General features: G+C 35.4%; 1 protein-coding gene across 1 annotated transcript in view; it reads right to left on the bottom strand.

The window, feature by feature from the left end:
• LOC149410028 (nucleolar protein 4) overlaps window positions 1-16,174 on the bottom strand; it is a 401,267-nt gene extending 385,093 nt beyond the window's left edge. Inside the window, exon 1 of the mRNA XM_089648923.1 lies at window positions 15,458-16,174. Coding sequence (XP_089505049.1) covers window positions 15,458-15,982 — 525 coding nt within the window. The 5' untranslated portion in view covers window positions 15,983-16,174. The remainder of the gene's footprint in view (window positions 1-15,457) is intronic.
• Between the last annotated feature and the right edge of the window lie 3,947 nt (window positions 16,175-20,121).

Genomic DNA, 20,121 nt, shown 5'->3' with positions numbered 1-20,121 from the left:
AATATGTGTAGTGACGAGATTTTATTTTAATTTCAGATTTTAATTGTAATATTTAGAGATTTACGATTTATACGGTTGCATCGGCAATTACTTCGGATCTGTGCCTAAAGTAAAAACCCAAAACGCATTGAGCACGCCTATTACGGAGACAATAAATAATAGCGAACGACTGGGTGCAAAGCTTAATTCGGAATCCGGTATTAGATGACTACACCAAAAGTAAACGCAGTAAACCACATTAAAAGCCTTACTAGTAAAAAACACTTCCCAACCCTTTAAACGGTATTTTAGTTACACATTAAACAAAAACCGTACAATTTCTATTTAGAATAATAGAAATAAAAAAATGTCTTTACTGAGCTGCGAAAGAACTGGCAACATTGCATTTTGGCAGACTTGTGACATGCGCGTGTGTTTCCCGACAAAATGACAGTTTTGATTTGTGATGTGTGATTCAAATTATGTTTTTTGTTCATAATTTCTACTATAATGAGTAATTCAATATTATATTCGTATAATTATAAATATTTGCGTTATTTTTGGTCAGTTTTAATCCGTTAAATGTCATGTTGTGAATTTAGTTTCAAGTTATCGGAAAAGGCGAGGTTATTTCGGACATATTATTTTTTGATTAACCTTTACTGTGTGAATTTAAAACACGTATACAAATTTAAGAATTCATTTTATTGTTGGTAATTCTCATATTTTTTAATTGCATAAAAACTACCTCACACAATCTCCACATCTTTCCTAATGATTTACACTGAAACGCTCTCCGCAACGTTGGCTAAAGAGGAAGCAAGTGAAATACGGCATAATAACCCAAAAATTAATCACGATCATACTTTCTGTCATGAAAATTTAAAATCATATACGACTTTCATAGGAACGGTATTTCAGTTTGCGTTTAAGCTCGGCTTAGTTGGAATGTCGAGCTTAGCATATAATTAAGGCATAGATATATTTAGTAGTCTATGGTTCTAATAGAGGAACGAGTTTACTTTTCAAATCCAAACTTCTGTCATCTCGATCAATCGCAATGTTTGTATTTACGGGAGTTGATTTTTAATAAAGTTCCCCACATCAATTAGCATGGTGCTGGATATGCGAGGAACTATATTGAAAATCGTATTTGTTTAGCTGTAGTCAAAGCGCTATTTATAAAATTAAGATGGACTAACCGCTGAAATCAAACTGTTCATAAACATTTAACATTTTTAAATCTCTATCGTAGTCACTCGAGTGCTCGCGTCAATAACTGGAATATGAGTGATTTTCGTTCATAATTTCTCAACCTCATTTAAAAAAATCATACCTCTGAATTTGAATACGCAGTATAACCATACTTCTAAGGGATCGCCTTCACTGGCTTCGATGTCCTGAAATAATAGAATTTAAGAACTGCTTAAGGCGATGCCATACGTAGTAATGCAAAATCATGTGTTTATGGTTTGAAAATTTGATCGCCTAGAAATGTTTCAGATACTTTAATTAAATACTGCGAGTAGAATACATCTTGGCCTTTGAAATAATCGAATATTTTTTAGATAATTCTTTTTATAATTGCCCAACATAGCATGACAAGAGGTATGACCTTGCTAAATGCCCTACCAGCGGATATTTTTTTTTTTTTTTTTTTTTTTTTTTTTATTTTTTTTTTTTTTTATTGAAACATATAAACAAGGTTACAATTTTTTTAACAATATAAACACCAATATATCAATCACTCTCCTAATAAAGCAGCTGCTTGTGTTTAGGAGAGGACAACAAAAATATTTTTACATTTGTTTAAATTAAACAAAAAATATTAGTAATAAATCAAAAAATAACACAAAAAATAACAACAAAAAATAACAATAAAAGTAATAAAAATATAGGTTAGTTAATAAATGATTCAAAGAATTTAAAAGGCAAAAACATATTTCTAAACAATAAGTAAGGTTATGAGGTGGTACAAGAGTATTTTAATTTATTTTTTTTTTTATATTTTTCGTAGTTTTCTTCCGATCGTATATCAAGGGGTAATTTATTAAATAATTTTACACCCTTGAATATATAGTGATGTTGTGCTGTTGTGGTTCGTGCTAGTGGCACGGTTAGTCCTCCAACAGATATTATTCTTTTGCTAATATTCAATTGTGGTAAATTATTTTTACTAAAGAAATCTTTATGTATTTGTAGAAGTGCAATTTTGTCATAAATTTTTGTAAGTGGGGGAACCGGGAAATCTTGAAAAACATTTATAGTTGTGTAGTAATATGGCTTTTTTAAGATGATTTTTATTAGTATTTTTTGAATAGTTTCCAGTGGGAGTAGGGATGATTTATATGCACCCCCCATATAGATGTGTTTAATATAACTATACCATGTTTTTAAAAAAATATGTACATGTATTGTTAGTTTTGATAAAATTGTACCATAATTGGACTTACCTGTCTGTCGTACAATAAAAATATAAAAAAAATAAAAAAATATGGGCCTATGAAAACTGCTTTAAAGTTCAAAATCTCCTACTTACGAACCCATTTTCGGTTATGATTTTATTGCATAATGGGGCAAATTAAGTTATTTATAAAATGATCGACATAAAATTAAATATTTATGACTGAACATCCACAAAATAAAATAAAAGGCACTTTTTGGCCATGTTTCTTTCTTGCATAAATCAAAATAGGAGGATGGTGTTAAGCGGGAATTTAAACCTTATCGCCATCTACGTAAGGGTTGTTATTGATAGCGACTAAATTTAAAATATTACACGACGTAGTGCATCGCCTTAATGACCTTCAAAGCATTGCAAGGAATGGCGCCAACCTATATATCGGAACTATGTGTCCGACAAAATAGACAGCTCACTCTAAGGTCAGCAGATCTATATGTTAGTAATCGTCTAATCCAATTTTCCTGGTCAAATCGAGCCGTATACTATGATCACTCTTTTAGTGTAACAGGCCCGCTCATCTGGAATAGACTTCCCTCAAATCTTACTAATCTCCAGAATTTGGCTGAATTTAAACGGGCTTTAAAAACAAAATTATTTAAAAAATCTTACCATTCTTAAATCTTCACTCCTTTTTTGATATTTTATAATAAGCCATATTCTGTGAAATTGTCTGCTCAAGATTCTCATTTCTGAGCACAAACTGCCTCCTGTTTTATATTATGTTTTCAGTTTTAATATTCTTGTTTTGTCCTGTCCTACTGTTATTGTTATTCTAAGTTTTGTCATCACTTTGTATAAACAGTATATTTAGTGTTATAAAATTATTTCTGTATTGGGTAAGGCACACTGCAGGAATAATTAAGAACATGACCACTGATACTAAATTACCGTTTTTAAGTTTGTTATAGTTAAGCGCGCTTGAAGTGAAATGACACTAAACTACGCTATATAAATGCCATGCTATTATTATATTATAAACTGATTATAGTCGTATAGCCAATGAAATTACCCATAGTTTATACCGTTTATCCTATATATTTAGGATATAAAAAAAATCTGCAGATAAAAAATGGCATATTACAGCGTGAGATCACTCGAGACGCTTTGCAAACTCGGCATATTATAAAAGTGGATAATACCTTACCAGACTATTTTAAATTGATTTATCAATAACTTAATATCATTGACATTCCTCATTACTCGATTAATATTCAGTTCATAATGATAAACTAGGCAATTTGCGTAAATTTTGGTGAGATAAATTATGCAATCATTTACATAAATGTTAAAATTTGCGTTACTAAAGAACTACTTTGCGGCTTATCGAGGATTGGGCCGACGATTTAGCACGCTTAAACTTGAGCTAGAATACAGATAACGGACCTTAATCCATATTCTGGTCGCCTGCAAATTTATCCTATCAAGTACACCTGTAGGCAAAGCAAACCTTGAACTTATTTATTGACACATAAAATTTCAGGTGGAGTGAAAAACAATGAAAACTATACAGCAACTTTGGACAGGATCCACAAACTATGTATATTATTAATACGCCGTGTCTGTCGCACATCATACACATTCGTGACTGATTGTTGATGCTTTAGACTGCTACATTTAGTTGTTATTAGTCACTCCATCCTGCCATTATCCATTGTCATGTATCGAGTCAATGCTGGGACTGCTCTGATATTGTCTGCTATAGTGTACAATGGCAGTACGGTAGGAATAGGTATCCCTACATGGGACTACTCAGGATTGTGTTTGAAGCCATTAGTAAAAGCTGTTCCGACCAAGTTAACATTTATTTATGTTGTGGGTAGGCGCAACTATAAATTAAATCGCGGAGTTTTTTGTCAAGTGTAATGGGTGAGCTAGTTGGCCTTTCCTGGCTTTCTGACCATGTACAGAGTTGTACAGAGTTTGAGACGTGTAATAAGAAATTAACAGAGAGAAATGTGACGTTGCTTGTCCGTGCGTTTAGATACGTTTAATTTTACAATGTTTTTTTAATAAAATTGATCAACATTTCATTTACCGACCTATCTGAGTTGGTGACCAACGTTTTGATCATAATAAAATGAGCGTAAGCAAAAATATCATGTGAAAATAACGTAATTATCATTTGATCTTAAGCGCATTTCGTCGTAAATGATCGTAATGTACCATTTTGTTTGTAATATAAAGAATATTAGTTACATTTTACGTTTTACATTTTACGTTTTACATAATATTATATTTAATATATTTAAACTCTTGTGCCTGACAAGGGAGCCACGGTTATTAGTTTAGTTGTATATTTGATTGTATTATATTGTTTAAAATCATTTACCTATTAACTAACTAACTAACCATCACGCCGTTTCCCGCAGCGGTAGGCAGAGAGGACGGACCGCCAAACAACTCGGTCTTGGCACACACTCCTTGCCTCATTCACATTCATACATCGTCTCACACATACTCTTCTATTATTCTGACTCTTGACATTGCCGCCTTGAGTATCTGTCTCTACATGCCCAAACCATCTAAGCGTCCCTTTTTTGATCTTACTCATTACGCTTACATCAGCCTTGCACTCTTTGCGGAGCTCCACATTTCTCACCCGATCATACATGGTTTTACCACACATACGCCTCAGGGATCTCATTTCTACAGCATTTAGTCTACTTTCATCCTTTCTCTGCCAGTTCCATGCCTCACTTCCGTACATCAGGGTAGGTACCAGCACTCCATTGTGAACTGCTAGCTTCGATTCTTTGGACAATTTTTTGTTAGCGCCAACTGCGTTCAGTCCTCTATTAATGGAGTTTCCTGCATTTACCCTTCGTTCAATATCTCTGTTACACCTATTATTTGCCTACAATCATTTTGCTTACGATCATTTTGTATATGATCATTTTGTATATGATCATTTTGTATGTGATCATTTTGTATATGATCATTTTGTAAGTGATCATTTTGTATATGATCATTTTGTACATGATCATTTTACCTATAACCTTCTGGGTCATAGATTCGAAAGGCGTTATGAAAATTGGCGACGTATTTTTTCTTTCAGTTTTGGTAAATTTTTCATTGCATCCAGCGAAATTGATCAAACATTATTTCATCAAATATTCAAATTCTTTCTTGAGCAAATAAACAATTGAATCTGACTGATTCCAGGAGTCGAAAGTTTTTATGTAAATTGGAGATAACATTTTTCTTTCAAATCGGTATTTATAGATCAACAGTAATTATCTGTTAAGTGTCTCCGGAGAAGCCAATAACATTTTTACAGCACAAGAGTTCCAACTGCTCCCAACTGTCTGAAGCCAGTGAGACTATGGCTAAGATAGTGGGGAGGGGAAGAAAATGAGTTGAGAAGTAACACAAATTAAATAAATAAGATTTACCTGTGCACACTGGATTCGAGCCCGCGACCTCCGGATTGCTAGCCGAGAGCCTTACCTTGCCGTTATTGTTCGGTATTTTTATGTTTTGGCGTATTTTTGATGACTTCTTGACGGCATCGGCAAAGTCATAGTTAGCATGTGTTCTTGAGATTCTGAATAGGGAGATACGAGATTCAGAAAAAAACATATAATGCAACGTTTTGCGCCGTTTTTGTGAAAAATTACCTCAAAGACGTTGCTGTACATATACCTATATCTTTTTAAATACATCGGAGCGGGTTTGATTTTTATACAAATCTATAGTTTTATTCGGAGACTGATAAAATTTTGTACACTGACCTTCAAAACAATGAAGGTCAGCGTCTACATTAGATTTCTAAAAACTCTTTGTAAAGCCCGGGCAACTCCGGGGACTTCAGCTAGTGTATTATATCAATGAACAAAATGTCGAATACACGAACGACAACATGGCGTACTGACTGTTATAGGAATGGCTCCCCGCCCACGAAGCTCAACCATTACTGTGTCCTGATAATATAATATTATATAAACCTGGCTACGCAGGGAACCCCGAGGGTTTAATGCACTCTGACCATCATCAGACTACCTCAAACACAACATACTTGTCATCACTGCTATACCACATTTCCTTTAAATCAGAGGTCCCCAAACTTTTTTGTCCCGTAGACCAAGTGAGGATTTTTTTCTATTTTCGGTAGACCCCCTGGTTTCCCAATATTTATTTTTTTATAAATTCGTCCATTTCAATGCGTTTTTGAAGCTGACAAATCGATGGGATTAAAAAAACATTACTGGAATGGTGTTTTTCTCTGAAATTCATTAAACAAGTTCGTACAAGCACAATTGGTTCTGTGCCTAGGGTTGCCAGATGTCCGGTTTTGGATCGGACAGTACGGTTTTTTGAACGGTCCGATTTAGAAAATTTTGAAAAACCAGACAATAGAATGTCCGGGTTTTTTGAAAATACATCGCAAATACTCATCACTAGATAATTTACAGAGCAAAAGCCGTGAGCGATTCTGGCGGGCAAGACTTGCTCAAACATGTTGAAAATGGTACAATATGTGTGCAGTGTTACCGTCTCCAATGCCTTCGTACAAAGAGTTTTTAGTGTAATGGGTAATATATGGACTGACGAAAGAAATCTACTAGGTGTGAATACCGTAAAAAGCGAATTATGTGTTTTCTTCAATTTAAATATCAGTTGCACTCAATTTAAAGATACAATTTCAGACAATAATAGACAGAGAAAGACTAATAATGAAATTGAAGGACATAGGAATCCGTGCTAATGAATTGCAGTGGTTTATTGATTACTTAAAAAATAGAAAACAAAAAACCAAAATTGGAGATACTATCTCTGAAGAACAAGAAATCAACATTGGAGTTCCTCAAGGATCTGTTTTGGGACCGCTCCTATTTATTTTATATATTAATGATATAGTGAAGTGCTTAAAGTACTGTTCCATCAAACTTTTTGCAGATGACACACTTTTATATATTATAGCAAATAATATTGAAGATGCGTTGTCAAAAATACAAAATGAACTTAATGAATTATCTAAGTGGTTAATCATAAATAAATTGAAATTAAATGTAACTAAAAGTAAATTTATGGTATTAGGGAAAAAACTAAACGTACATACTGTCCTAAATATAGACAATCAAAATATGGAAGAAGTAAAATAAATTAAATACCTGGGAATCATAATAGATAACAAGTTAAAATTTAACACTAACTTTGAAATTTTAAATAAAAAAATGGCGAAAAAGGTTAATTTCTTAAGTAGGATAAAAGGAAAATTGGACATTAAAACAAGGATATTGGTCTACAATACCACTGTAGCATCCCATCTAAATTATTGTACAAGTGTAATATTTCTAAGTAACAAAACCCAAATTAAGAGAATTGAAGTAATCCAGAACAGAGGCATGAGGTCAATACTGTGTTGTAGCAGGTACACCAGAATAAAAACCATGCAACGTCAACTCAATATTTTAAGTATGTGGCAACGATTAGTTTATAATACCTTAGTGTTTATTTATAAGCTAAAAAATAAAATGTTACCTGACTATATGTCAAAGAATGTTAGAATTAATAGTGCAGTTCATTTATATCCTACGAGAAACTGCAACGATTTTAGGCTTCCTAAAACACACTTATCAGAAACACAAAACAATATTTATTATAAAGGTTTTAAAATGTTCAATGAACTCCCGGTAATTGTTAAGGAAGCTAAAAGTCTTGCAGTTTTTCGTGGATTATGTCTCAATGTTGTTAAATCTAAATTTTAGTATGTAAGAAGTAAATAATATTGTAGTAGTCATAGAAAATAATATATTAGGTATAAGATGTAAACTCTTATAACTAAATAAAATATACATTAAAAAAAAATAAAAATAAATAAAGGATTATTTAAAGCGGTAGCATCTAGTGCAAATGTGTTAAAAAGTGATTTTTTGCTTACTAATAGTAATAAGTTTTCATGTTTACCAAGTGTTTAATTGTTTTCACCCTCAGAAATTTACAAAATCAAAGAGTTTATGATTATCAAAGGACTCTTTGATTTTCGACAAATTGTACCAAAAAAATATTATCTGAACCAACTGGCAACCCTATCTGTGCCATCCTTGCGCAGTTCAGTTACAACCATAGTCAAAAGGTTCCGTTGGTACTACTGGTATCAAATGTGCAAATTCCACTCTCGTGGACCCCCCATGCATCCCCAATTTTGTTTTTCATGGCATGGACCTTCATGCAATTGTCCATTGGGAATGACTGCTTTAAATGTTACTCTCAGTATCTTCCTGGTGAAAAACCACCGATCAGAATCAAAGCATTGCCTGAAGTGGTGTAATTCGTTTTTGGTGATCTGAAAAGCTAGGTACAAAATTTCTTCTTTCCCATGTCCTTCCCCTCTCCACACCCTTAATTTATAAACGTATTAAAATGTTTTCTTGTTAATAATTTATTTAGGCAGATGTTGAATTCGTACCGAGCTGTGAGGGAGCGGACTTACTTTCAAACGAAACTGCGACGTATGACGTCATATAAATTCAAACTGTATTTTTAAAATATAGTTTGAATTTATTGAAAATTATTAAAAACACGGATTGTTCTGTCATTTAATATGTTAGAGGTATTAAAAAATTCAGAGTGTTTCTTTAAATGCAACTAAAGCAGTTGTGGAGAGATTTTAGCTCTATTTCAAACGAGTCGCGTTGAATTAAATATTTTTACCATTTTCGCTTAATTTTTAATATTAACGCGCTCCCTCTAACATTCGTATTTACATATCTCCCTTTAAAACCGTATTTGAATTTGAACGCTTACTATGGGGCCGTTAAAAGGTTTAAAAGTATATTAAGAGGAAGCTACCAGACAAAAATGTGTATTCTTGGTATACCTTATATCGTAGGTAATAGGGATTAAAATCGCTTTATAAACGGAGTCTTGAAACGTTCGATTTCAAACACAAAACTGTTTTTTATTTATTTATTAAATAATTTTATAAGACAGCAAAAAAGTTAATCAAGTGAAAATGTCACATATAATCTTAACTATAATACTGTATTTGTTTTAAGTTGTTTCCTTTATGCGTTGATACTATTCTATTGAAAAAAAAATTTAGTATTTAACATTTATATTTTTTAGTAATTTATTTTTTATTTGTATTTTACTCAAGCGAAACGATAGGAAAACCTTTAAATTATCTAAAGCATATTTTTTGATATTCATAATTTACACCAATTCGTTATAAAGATTAATCAAAATAGTGATTGGGCACTAAGCTTCGCCTTAAGGAACTCATTTTGCTCCTTTTAAATAAGTTTAATTATTCGATCAGCTGGTGCATCAAAGATATGGCATTAATAAATATAGTATGGCCTCTAATAGCGTCTGTAACAAATCGATACCAGTGCAGATAACTGGTTTAAAGTAGATGGCAACTTCGCAAAGTCCTGACTACTTGATACCTACCTGGTATTGAACGATCTGCTGTCTAGTAATGCATCTTGTTGCGCTAAAGGCCAATCTTCACTTCCACCTGCCTAGCGTGAGATGTGATCATGCGATCCTGTTTCACGTCCGCCGGAGAGGTTGGCGTAGCTATAGCATTCACATGGGCGGGTTCCTCCCTTGTTGGGAGGGTGTTAAGGAAGAGGGAAGGTTTTTTGGGATATCAACTCAGAATGACTTTTTTTTAAACATCTTTTTAAATTAAAATTTTGTTTTCAATGCATATCTTGGAAGCGGAAATTAACCCACTTCCCAACATTCTGCCGAGCTGAAACTCAGCAGGTAGTCTCGTTGTCAATGACAATGCATTCTAGCTTTTGGTTGCAGTCTCGTACACACACGCCGACACATACGTATTTCTATGCGAAATGTCGGTCCTACCCGATCGGCATTTGGCGAGGTTGGTAGAGCTGTGGACTCCAGTTCCTGGGTAGGAACGTTCAATACTAAATCGAGCAAAACAAAATTTCAAGTTGTACTTTTACTAATTTTGATTATTAATTTTTTTACGTTAGCTAAAATAATTCCTTTCGTGGCCTATGTCACCTATGGAGATACCGTGTGGAGGGTATTTTTGAGGAAAGGCAGGAGTGAACGCGGGTCTTGAAGAAACACAACATGGTGTAGGAAGGAGGAAACACAGATGCCGGCAAATCGTTCCACAGCCAAGATGGTGTCCTAGAAAAGACCCGTTCTTATGTGACACCTGTGTAGCACCGGTGCCGAAGGGATCAACAACGCTAGTTCTTCGGAGCATCTTCCTTTAAAATACCGGTATACCGGAAAGCCATTAAAAAATGATGAAAAACAGAATACTGAAATTACAGAACATGATAAAAATTATGGGATAGGTTAGGCTAGTTTAGGTTAGGTTAGGTTAGGTTAGATTATGCTAGGTTACGTTAGGTTAGGTTGCGTTAGGTTAGGTTAGATTATTTATTTATGTCTATTCTTGAATACACATTTTACAAAAAATGATTACAGTGGTTTATATTGTAGTACAGAGTAAAAAGTACAGAAAAAAGGTATAAAAAATAAAGAAGATATAGGTAAAACTGTGTGTGGGTGATATTGTATGTTACGTGAACACCTCACTGGGAGAACCTGTGCTGAGGTGTTAACGTGTTTGTGATTAAGTGTGACAGGTATTTATGTGTTGTAGTAGAAAGTTTTTTTTTTTTTTTCACAGACCTAATATATTGAAACATGAAAACACACATTTATATGTGCGTGTATGTATTTTTGGATAATTCTTGAAGAACGTGTATAATATTTAATTTTACTTATCATATTTTGGTTACGTTTGGTTTGGAATTATAATCTTTTGAATAAAGTGAATATCTTGATTATGTTAGGTTACTTTAGGTTACGTTAGGTTAGATTATGTTAGGTTAAGTTAGGTTAGGTTAAGTAAGGTTAGGTCAGACTAAGCTTGTATTTTTTCAATATAATGTTTTGTTCTGGAACCACAATTTATAAGTCCTCAACGACTCCCTCTTCACTTATCAGCTTATCACGGTAATACGCGTCACCCACGCCTCACACCTACCAAATCGGCGTACCTTTACTAACAGCTGTGAGCTGTTAGCTCAGGATGAATTATGGGATGGGCGCATTTGGGCAAGATATGGGACCTATTATAAATAGTAGCTATAGTATATTTCGCACCCCATTGCATCTAATAACACTGTCTGACAGGAGAATTATGTCAGACCTGGTTGTGTTACACAGAGTCATTAACAACTTAATCGACAGTCCTGCCATCGTTGCCACTATTAAATTCCATGTACCGACTAAGAATATAAGACAAAATATAACATTCTTCTGCATACATACACAACCAACTATCAGACACACTCACTAACCAATATAATGAATGATCTGGGCAACAAGTATGGGGGTACTATTGATATATTTGTTGACTACATTTATAGACATTTGTCTTATAATGTAGTATTGTTCTAGTTTCTTTGTTATTTTCTGTTACTGTTACATGTTTTAATGATTTTGTTTTATATTCAGTTTATGAGTTTACTGTTATATCTTGCTTTATGTTTTTTGTTTTTGTTTTTGATGTATTCTGTTTTTAAAATCCATGTAAAAGGCCGACTGGGCGTAAAACCAAATAAAATTAAAATAACTCAAAAATCAGATGTTTTGAGTTTAGGTTTAAAAGAACAGCGTGCAAAAATGCCACATCTTAAACTAACAAAGAGTTGTAGATACTCTCAGTATCGCCAAGGAGAAAGACCGCCATTCAGCATCGAAACTCTGCTTGAAATGGCTTTAGTTGTGATTGGTGACCAGATCAGACCAGATAAGACTTCCCTTTATAATTCCCACCCTTACTTACTTAGCCTAATTTTGGATGCCATAATTCCACTGGCTTCAGACAGTTGGAAACGGTAATTTGGGACTCTTGTGACAAATTATTCTGTATGTTATTTTAACGGAATAGATGGCGGATTAGCAACGAATCCGGATGTAGCGGATTAAAATTCAAGCGTACACAAGAAAATTTTATTTGATTAATTTGTGTTATACCACAATATTTACTTCAGTACCGACCTGATGAAGGACCATCATTCAGAATCGAAACGTTGCTTGATGAAATAGCTTTAGACGTGTTTGGTGACCAGATCTGAATTGAACCCAATTGGGGATAGCATAGTCTCACTTCCTCCAGACGGTTGGGATAAAATGTTAATATAAAATGGCACATCCTCTTGTTTCTATTATCGAATTCGAAATAGAGTTAGCTAGTGTGAAATCTCGGTGATGCACAGGGAAGCATGAAGCTAAAAGAGGTGTGGGGTGTGGGGGAGTCATGTGGGTGGTGGGTGGGTATTAATTGCAAACGGCTACTGCGGGCGCACCGTGTTCAACTAAAGATGCATTCTACACCTAAACTCGCAATACAATATGGCTTCTTTGACGGTGTGCGACACAGACGAAGTTTGTTTATTAAAATTATTAATTTACAAAATAATATTAATATAATTCATAAAATATTCCCACTATTTTTTTGTCGCACCTACTAACAAGTAAGTGCATTATTTTGCGCGCACACAACACCACTTAAGTACCTACTTACTATGTAGTATTTAATTAAATTTAGCAGTCGATGCACCATGCAAGTAAAGCTTACCATCTTTGTGCTCCGCCACAAACAAGTAATATGCATACGTAATACAAAAAGGTCAAACATACTATATAAGTGTGACTAAATTTATTGTACTGATTGATTTGTCTTTTTTATGGGTGAGTTTTTTTTTAACCTTAACCCCACACTGTTATATAGTCTCCCCAAACCAGCTTCTCCCGATCTGGCACGTCGCGCAGCAGATGGGCGGGCGCATCCTGAACGTATTGGGACCATTGCTAAATCACCAGATCCAATAAATAGTTACCGGGGCGACGGTATTCAAACCCGCCTCCCAAATTTTAGAGTGTTTATTTGGCGTGAGATTTGTACCAACGAGATGTAAATTTTAGGCAATTTATGAAAATGTTAAGTATTTTCTTAGTGTTATTAAAAGCTATTGTGGTATTGAATGGAATTTTTTACATATGCGTATTTTACTGGTTTGTGTTTTTGGTTCGGTAGCTCTACGTGGCTTCTTGCTGAATTATCTTTGTCCCGCCGCTGAGAGGCCCGTTGTAATCTCTCTTTTTGTTACGTGCGTCTTTAATGAGAAAGAGGGAGGTGTTACGGAGGTAGGAGTGTTTATCGTGGGAGGTTATGTGATGCACTCTGCACGTCACGCATCTCATGCGTTTTCTGCTGGCCTGGTACCTCGGCAATGCTGGGACCACTTTCCGGACCACGATGGGACTACTCTTCCCCTTCTCCTTTTCTTTTTAACTTCTGTACTGATCAAACTTCCTCCTACCATCTCTTTTCCCTCCCCAGTCCCTTCAGCCTCTCGACCCCAATGTGAGAGGCCTATGTGCTTATTTCAATAATCGGAAAAGTACGGGACTTGCTGGACTTGTCTGGGACACACCTTGTTCCTGACCGGAATGGCATAAAGGGAAAAAGATGAGATGAAATGTTTATTTTGGGGGTAGATAAGTCTGAACGGCAGACATCGAATGTTCGAATGTTTAGTTGTCACTTTAAGGTAGCCAGTAAATAAAGATATTTACTACGATAAGGTTATCGAAAAGCGATTTCTAAGTATCGAAACATAATAATATTTATTTTTCGGAATGACTTTATTGAGTAAAACCTCAAATTTTAATATTTAAATATTGAAGACAATATTAGTGATTTCTAAACGAAAATCTGAAACAGAAAAATCAGAAAAGGAAACGGTCACATCTGGGACTCGAACCCAGGACCCTTGTCTTTCCGTGACAGTGCTCTACCAACTGAGCTAATGGGACCCTATTCCCCTCGGTCATTTTTAACTGTATCATACTTCGAATAAGAACCATAAAGATAGTTGCCAATATAAATGTGCGGTGAAAAAATGAAGACAATGTTAGTGGTTCTTATTCGAAGTATGATACAGTTAAAAATGACCGAGGGGAATAGGGTCCCATTAGCTCAGTTGGTAGAGCACTGTCACGGAAAGACAAGGGTCCTGGGTTCGAGTCCCAGATGTGACCGTTTCCTTTTCTGATTTTTGTGTTTCAGATTTTCGTTTAGAAATCACTAATATTGTCTTCAATATTTACATAGTAATATTCTTCAGTTTTGTTTATAATTTTTAAAATTTAGTTTTTGAACTGTTTGATGTTGCCATATTGCTATCAAACAATCGTCGATATATCGAAGCAAAAGCGTAGGTACTGATAGTGTTGCTATTTTATAATGATTAAAGTGTATACATAACATTAAGCAACTCCGAATACAAAATGATGCGAAAACTGCATTATTAATTAAACTTTATGTATTTGACATTATTAAAAATATTAATTAAGAGTAATACATTTAACGAAAACATTAAAATGCATGTAAATTAATTGATTGCACATTTTCTGTATAAATCCAAATTATTAATGTTAATTAAAGAGTTCCCAACTATAGAATAATCAGAAGTAACAAATAATAATTATTATTTACAGCGAAGGTGTTAACACAAATTCAACTGTAACGAGGTTTGAAGTAACCTAAATTAAACTATTTTGAAAGCCGAATGACAAAAACATGGTGGTCTTTTAAGTGCAAAGTTATTCACGTAAGTAATAGTTATTCACGATTACTAGAAGCAATCAATGAACCAATGCAAAAATGTTTGCTGTAGGGTCGGCGCATTGACGAATAATTCATCTACAGTTGATTCGGAATGCAATTGTTTACAATTAGAAAAAACGAAGCAATAAAAACAAACACTAATTTCACGCGGGATTTAATGATAGTAGCCAAGGAATTTGTTACTCTGAAACTAAACGTCATACAAGTCGGACACATAAAATATTCGCAATTTATCATATTATTAATAATCTAATCCAAGGCAGAAGAAAAATGAGTAACGCAGACCCTTTGCATCATCCAGGAAATTAGTCCTAGTGAGGTTGATTATTATGTGAAAAATTAATATTCTCTGATTTGCAATAAATAAATAATGTTACCTTAACTGGAGCAGTTGGGACATAAAGGGCAGGGTCTCCCGCGGACCCTGAGCACCTGTCGATTGCCTCCTGACCTCCATCCACGTCCAAAGCACTGTACCGGCAGACTATCCCATCTGCAGGCTTGGCGTCATACCCTGGCGGCTGGCCAAGATGAAATCCTTTAGCCTTCACCCAAAACCTGAACTTTGAACTGTCTGAACTGTGCAGATCTTCTCCTCGTAATGCCTTCAATATTCGAGAATACTTTCGCAATGTAATGGTTTTGGTTTTAGCCAAGTCTCCGTAGGCTTGAATAACCCACGGCTGATAAGCTTCAAAAAGATCATCTTTGCTATCTCCGTTAGGAACTATTTTTGGTTTCTTTGAATGATTATTATTATTCTCTGTCACTTTTGGCGTCTTTGAAGAGGTTGTCGATCTTCTCTTCGGTGCCTTTTTAGGAGGTGGTTTCGGAACCTCCTTTACAGCTTCTTGAGTTATTTTCTTACGAAGTCCCCGGTCTGAAATCATAGCTGCTGCCATCTTAATTGCACTCTAATTATTTTTAGTCATAAAAACATTGATTGCTTTTGCAAAATCCAACTTCACTTGTTTTGTTAACACTGCAGTAATTATTTCACTTTTGCCACAAATTAGATTATTATCCAAAATCTAATCGTTTCACAAACAACTTTATTGCTTTTCATGCAAATATTAGCACAATAATCTTGTAATCAACACATGTTTTTTTCGAAGATCACCTAAAAGGAGACATAAAGACGTTTAAAATTATGATGACAAATGGTTTTTGCGGCGATCATTGACATCGTGTTAGAATCTACTAATTTTATATTACGTTTGTTTCACAATTTGATAAAACTCGTCGATTCCTAAACGGGAACTATCAAAACGGTACCGGTCGGCACGGAGTATGCACTCCCTTTGAGGGGGGATATTTGACGCATTTGTGAATGGCCCGGGACCCTCCGAAAGTGGCTTGCATTGTGCCATTGCAACAAACAAACAGCTGGGGTCGCTTGGGGTCGAATGGGTGATTGGGTGCCAACATGGTGCCAACGGTCAACTGTCAACCGTCAATGCCTGGTCAAATTAGAGATTTTTTTAGTAATCCGTATGATCTCTGCATAAAATAAAAAGACTCAATAAAGATAACATAGTTCTTATTCGAAATTATTGTATTTGTAAAAAGAACGAAGTAAAATTTATTGTACTTGAAGATAATCATTCAAGATAGAATCTTGAGGGTTTCTTGTTGTCTCGTAAAGATAATATTTATTTTACTTTTCATCCAGTAAAATGCTGCAACAACAGGTGGTAAAGAAAAGAGACGAGTACACACTACACACGCCCCCATTTTTATATGTGTATATAATATTATAAAAGAAGGTTTAAATTGAAGTAACATTATTTTTATATTTAATATAGATAATTTTATGACTAGGCATGTTATTTTTTATGTTAATACTGCGTGAGGAGTCCCAACTGCTACCAACCAGTAAGAACCAGTGACAATGTTATTCCCAATTGGGGTATGTTGTGAGGCTGAAGGTAGAGGGGCGAGGAAGGAGATAGGAAGAGAAAAGTGGGGAATCTCCTGACTTTTCAGATCTGGTCACCAAACAAAGCCATTTCAAGCAATATCTAATTAGGGGTATGTTGAGAGGGTGAGGTTATGTTCCAGGCTATTAATTCAGGTCAGGTAATTAACTATGCACGGCTAAAGCCATTTCAAGCAACGCGGCCACCAGTGTTGAATGTAAGAGGCGCCAATATATGTATAAACGGAGAATGAAACGCCCCCCCCTAAATGTGTAAACATTATTTATGTCAAACAGGCAAAGTTGACTTCCTCATCTTGAAAATGTACCAGAGTCGCATGACTGCGAAGAGTGAGACCGAAAAAAAAATTATCCTTTTCTTTGAGATACGTGTTTCGGGTTTTCCCGTCCGCGGCGGTACCGGGATGACAGGAGAGCGAGGAGGTATATTATTATTATTACAAAATGCGAACGGTACACGAAAAGTACTTTCAGGGCGTTCTGTGCTCGCTACGCGGCGGCACAATCACGACTGGGCCGCTATCGGCCCGCTAAGTTAGGGCCCATGCCGACTCCTTCAAAAGCTGCATAAAGCTACCGAACACTCACAGAAAACGAACCATTACTTACCATCATTTCATTGCAATGATTATAACTTTTTGGTGTAGAACGCAAAAATTTGCTAGCAAAAAGTGTGATGGGCTTGTTTTTTGTGTACGGGGTTAGTATGGGTATAGCGAAGCGAGTAGCGACCATCCCGTGTCAGTTCGGCCGGTATTAAAACAACCCATTATTTCATATAGTAAAAAGAACTTTCATCAAAAGGGAGAATAATTTCAAATGCACTATATTTTTGTTTCTGATTTTTTTTGTGTGTGTGTAAATTTTGCTTGGCTACTTAAGTTTTTGTTGTTGTTTTTTTCGGACGGGGCTTAATACGAGAGTCTGTTTACTGCCGGCCCGTTCTGAGATCCCGATACATTTAGCATTGCGGCGCTCTGTAAGAAGGTCATATTTGTTGCTATAAGCGTTTGGCGGCGATAAGTGGTTATCCCAAGGTTCTTTTAGCAAACGCACGTCAATTGTCCAAGCACTTCGTGTTCGGCAGAGATTGCGCTTGGCGCAGTGGGAAAATGACTGCGAATTTCGCATTGTGTGTTCAATTTAATTGCTTTATATGTATGGATTGGTAGCGCAAGTTGCAAGATGCATGCATCAGTTGTTAGTGAAACCAGTGAGGATTTTAAAATGCTTGGCGCTATATCCTCTATACGAATTGTGTCTATTGTTGATTGTTGTTTTCCATCCCACTCAAAATAAAGCCTAAGTCCCGGAGTCCTAACTATCCAGAGCCAGTGTCTCCTGCATGAATACCGTTAAAAATGTGTGGAAGATTTAAAGTTTATTTGATTCTGATCTCATCATTGTACTTTAATGTAATTTTCATTCATAATTACTGATTTGAAAAACTACACTTTCTGAAACGTTTTCAAGTGGCTACAACGTCATTATGAAATCGAAACCGCCAATGTCTGGTTAGCGGCTGTCATGATTTGTCGTCCGGCGTGACTTCAACGACGCCGAATTCACGAATAAAAACAAACATGTTGTTTTGGCGACAAATCGAAAATTGGTAATTTTAAATCGTAGGAGTGTTGGTACCTAGGAATGTAATGAGAATATATGACGCAAATGCGAATGGTAGCAGACGTCGGGGACTCCCAAAAAGAAATGGTACGATCAAGTGAATCAGATACTTGAATCGGGCCATGTCAAGAGTCAGAATAATAGAAGAGTATGTATGAGACGATGTATGAATGTGAATGAGGCAATAAGTGTGTGCCAAGACCGAGTTGTTGGGCGGTTCGTCCTCTCTGCCTACCCCTGCGAGGAAATGCGGAAAAGCGTGATGGTTGGCTAGTTAGTCGTAGTTAAATCGTCATAGAAAAAGCCGTCACCCCACCTATAAAAACGCGTTCATAAAATTAGGTATATAAAATTATCAACAATTTGATTGACTTACCTACATTACTAGAACCCATCTCATTCAATATACCTTCTCGTAGACTCAGAAATAAAGAACTGCTCTTCCTCAATCAACACTTGACTAATTATGTTTATAATTCACCATTGTCCAGAATATGTAGAATGGTCAACTCACGTCAAGACCCTGATTTTTTTGGTATAAGTCAGAATGTTTTTTGTTGCTCACTATCCAATTGAGGATATTTTGTATCACTTTAGTTTTAGCAAGGTCTTGACTTGATTTGGCACTTTATTTAATTTCTATTTTCTTATGTTTTCACTGTTTGTGTCTGCTTTTTATATACCATCCTTTACTCTTGCATTGTATATTGTCCCAAATCTCGTGTCGCTTATGTAACATATTGGACGTAAGTCCGTTAATTAATAAATAAATAAATAACCGACGAGACCATACGTCCCATTGTGAACGGTACCGTCCCGTTTTTAGGGTCCCCTGTCTCGTTATCTCCAAGGTAGTGCTGGGATCACACGAGGACATTATAGAAGACAATACAATAGTGTCCTGTCCCTGCTCCGTGAATAGCCTCGACTAGTGATGGGCAGGATCGAAACATTTACATGATCAAAATATTTTTCGAAACATCAAAAGAATCGATTTTATCGCTCGGAGTTCAGCGGGAACAGTAGCTGCGGACAGAGGCGGCGTTTTTTGTCTCAGTTCGAGAGGGACAATGATTTCTGACCAATGATATGACTGCTTTGATATCGATTAATTCTGACAAAGACGTGCCTGTTTTCAAATTTATGAATTCTGACAGAATCAATTCCTTGTTCGATGACGTTTCAAAACGATTGTCTCGGACTGAAATTTCGAGTGCTTTTTGACAAAAGCGATTTGTCCATGACAACGAATCGAAATACGTCGATGGTCAAAAAGATCGAGTAAATCATCGATTGTTCCCATCGCTAGTCGGGACGCGGAAATGTTTAAGTTTTCATCAAACTGAAAGATTATTTCAAATATTTAGATCTTGTCACAGAAAAACAAAGAGTGTTCGAAGTGCGATCTATACCGATTAGAAAGATAACTGATTAGAACGCCAATTAGATAAGCCATATAGACTTTTCGACTCTTAG

This window comes from Hesperophylax consimilis, chromosome 28 (genome assembly GCF_061612785.1).
Source record: "Hesperophylax consimilis isolate HC1 chromosome 28, BYU_Hcon_1.0, whole genome shotgun sequence".
Lineage (NCBI taxonomy): Eukaryota > Metazoa > Arthropoda > Insecta > Trichoptera > Limnephilidae > Hesperophylax > Hesperophylax consimilis.
Note: the sequence above shows the minus strand (reverse complement) of the source record. Positions and strands in the feature narration are given on the sequence as shown.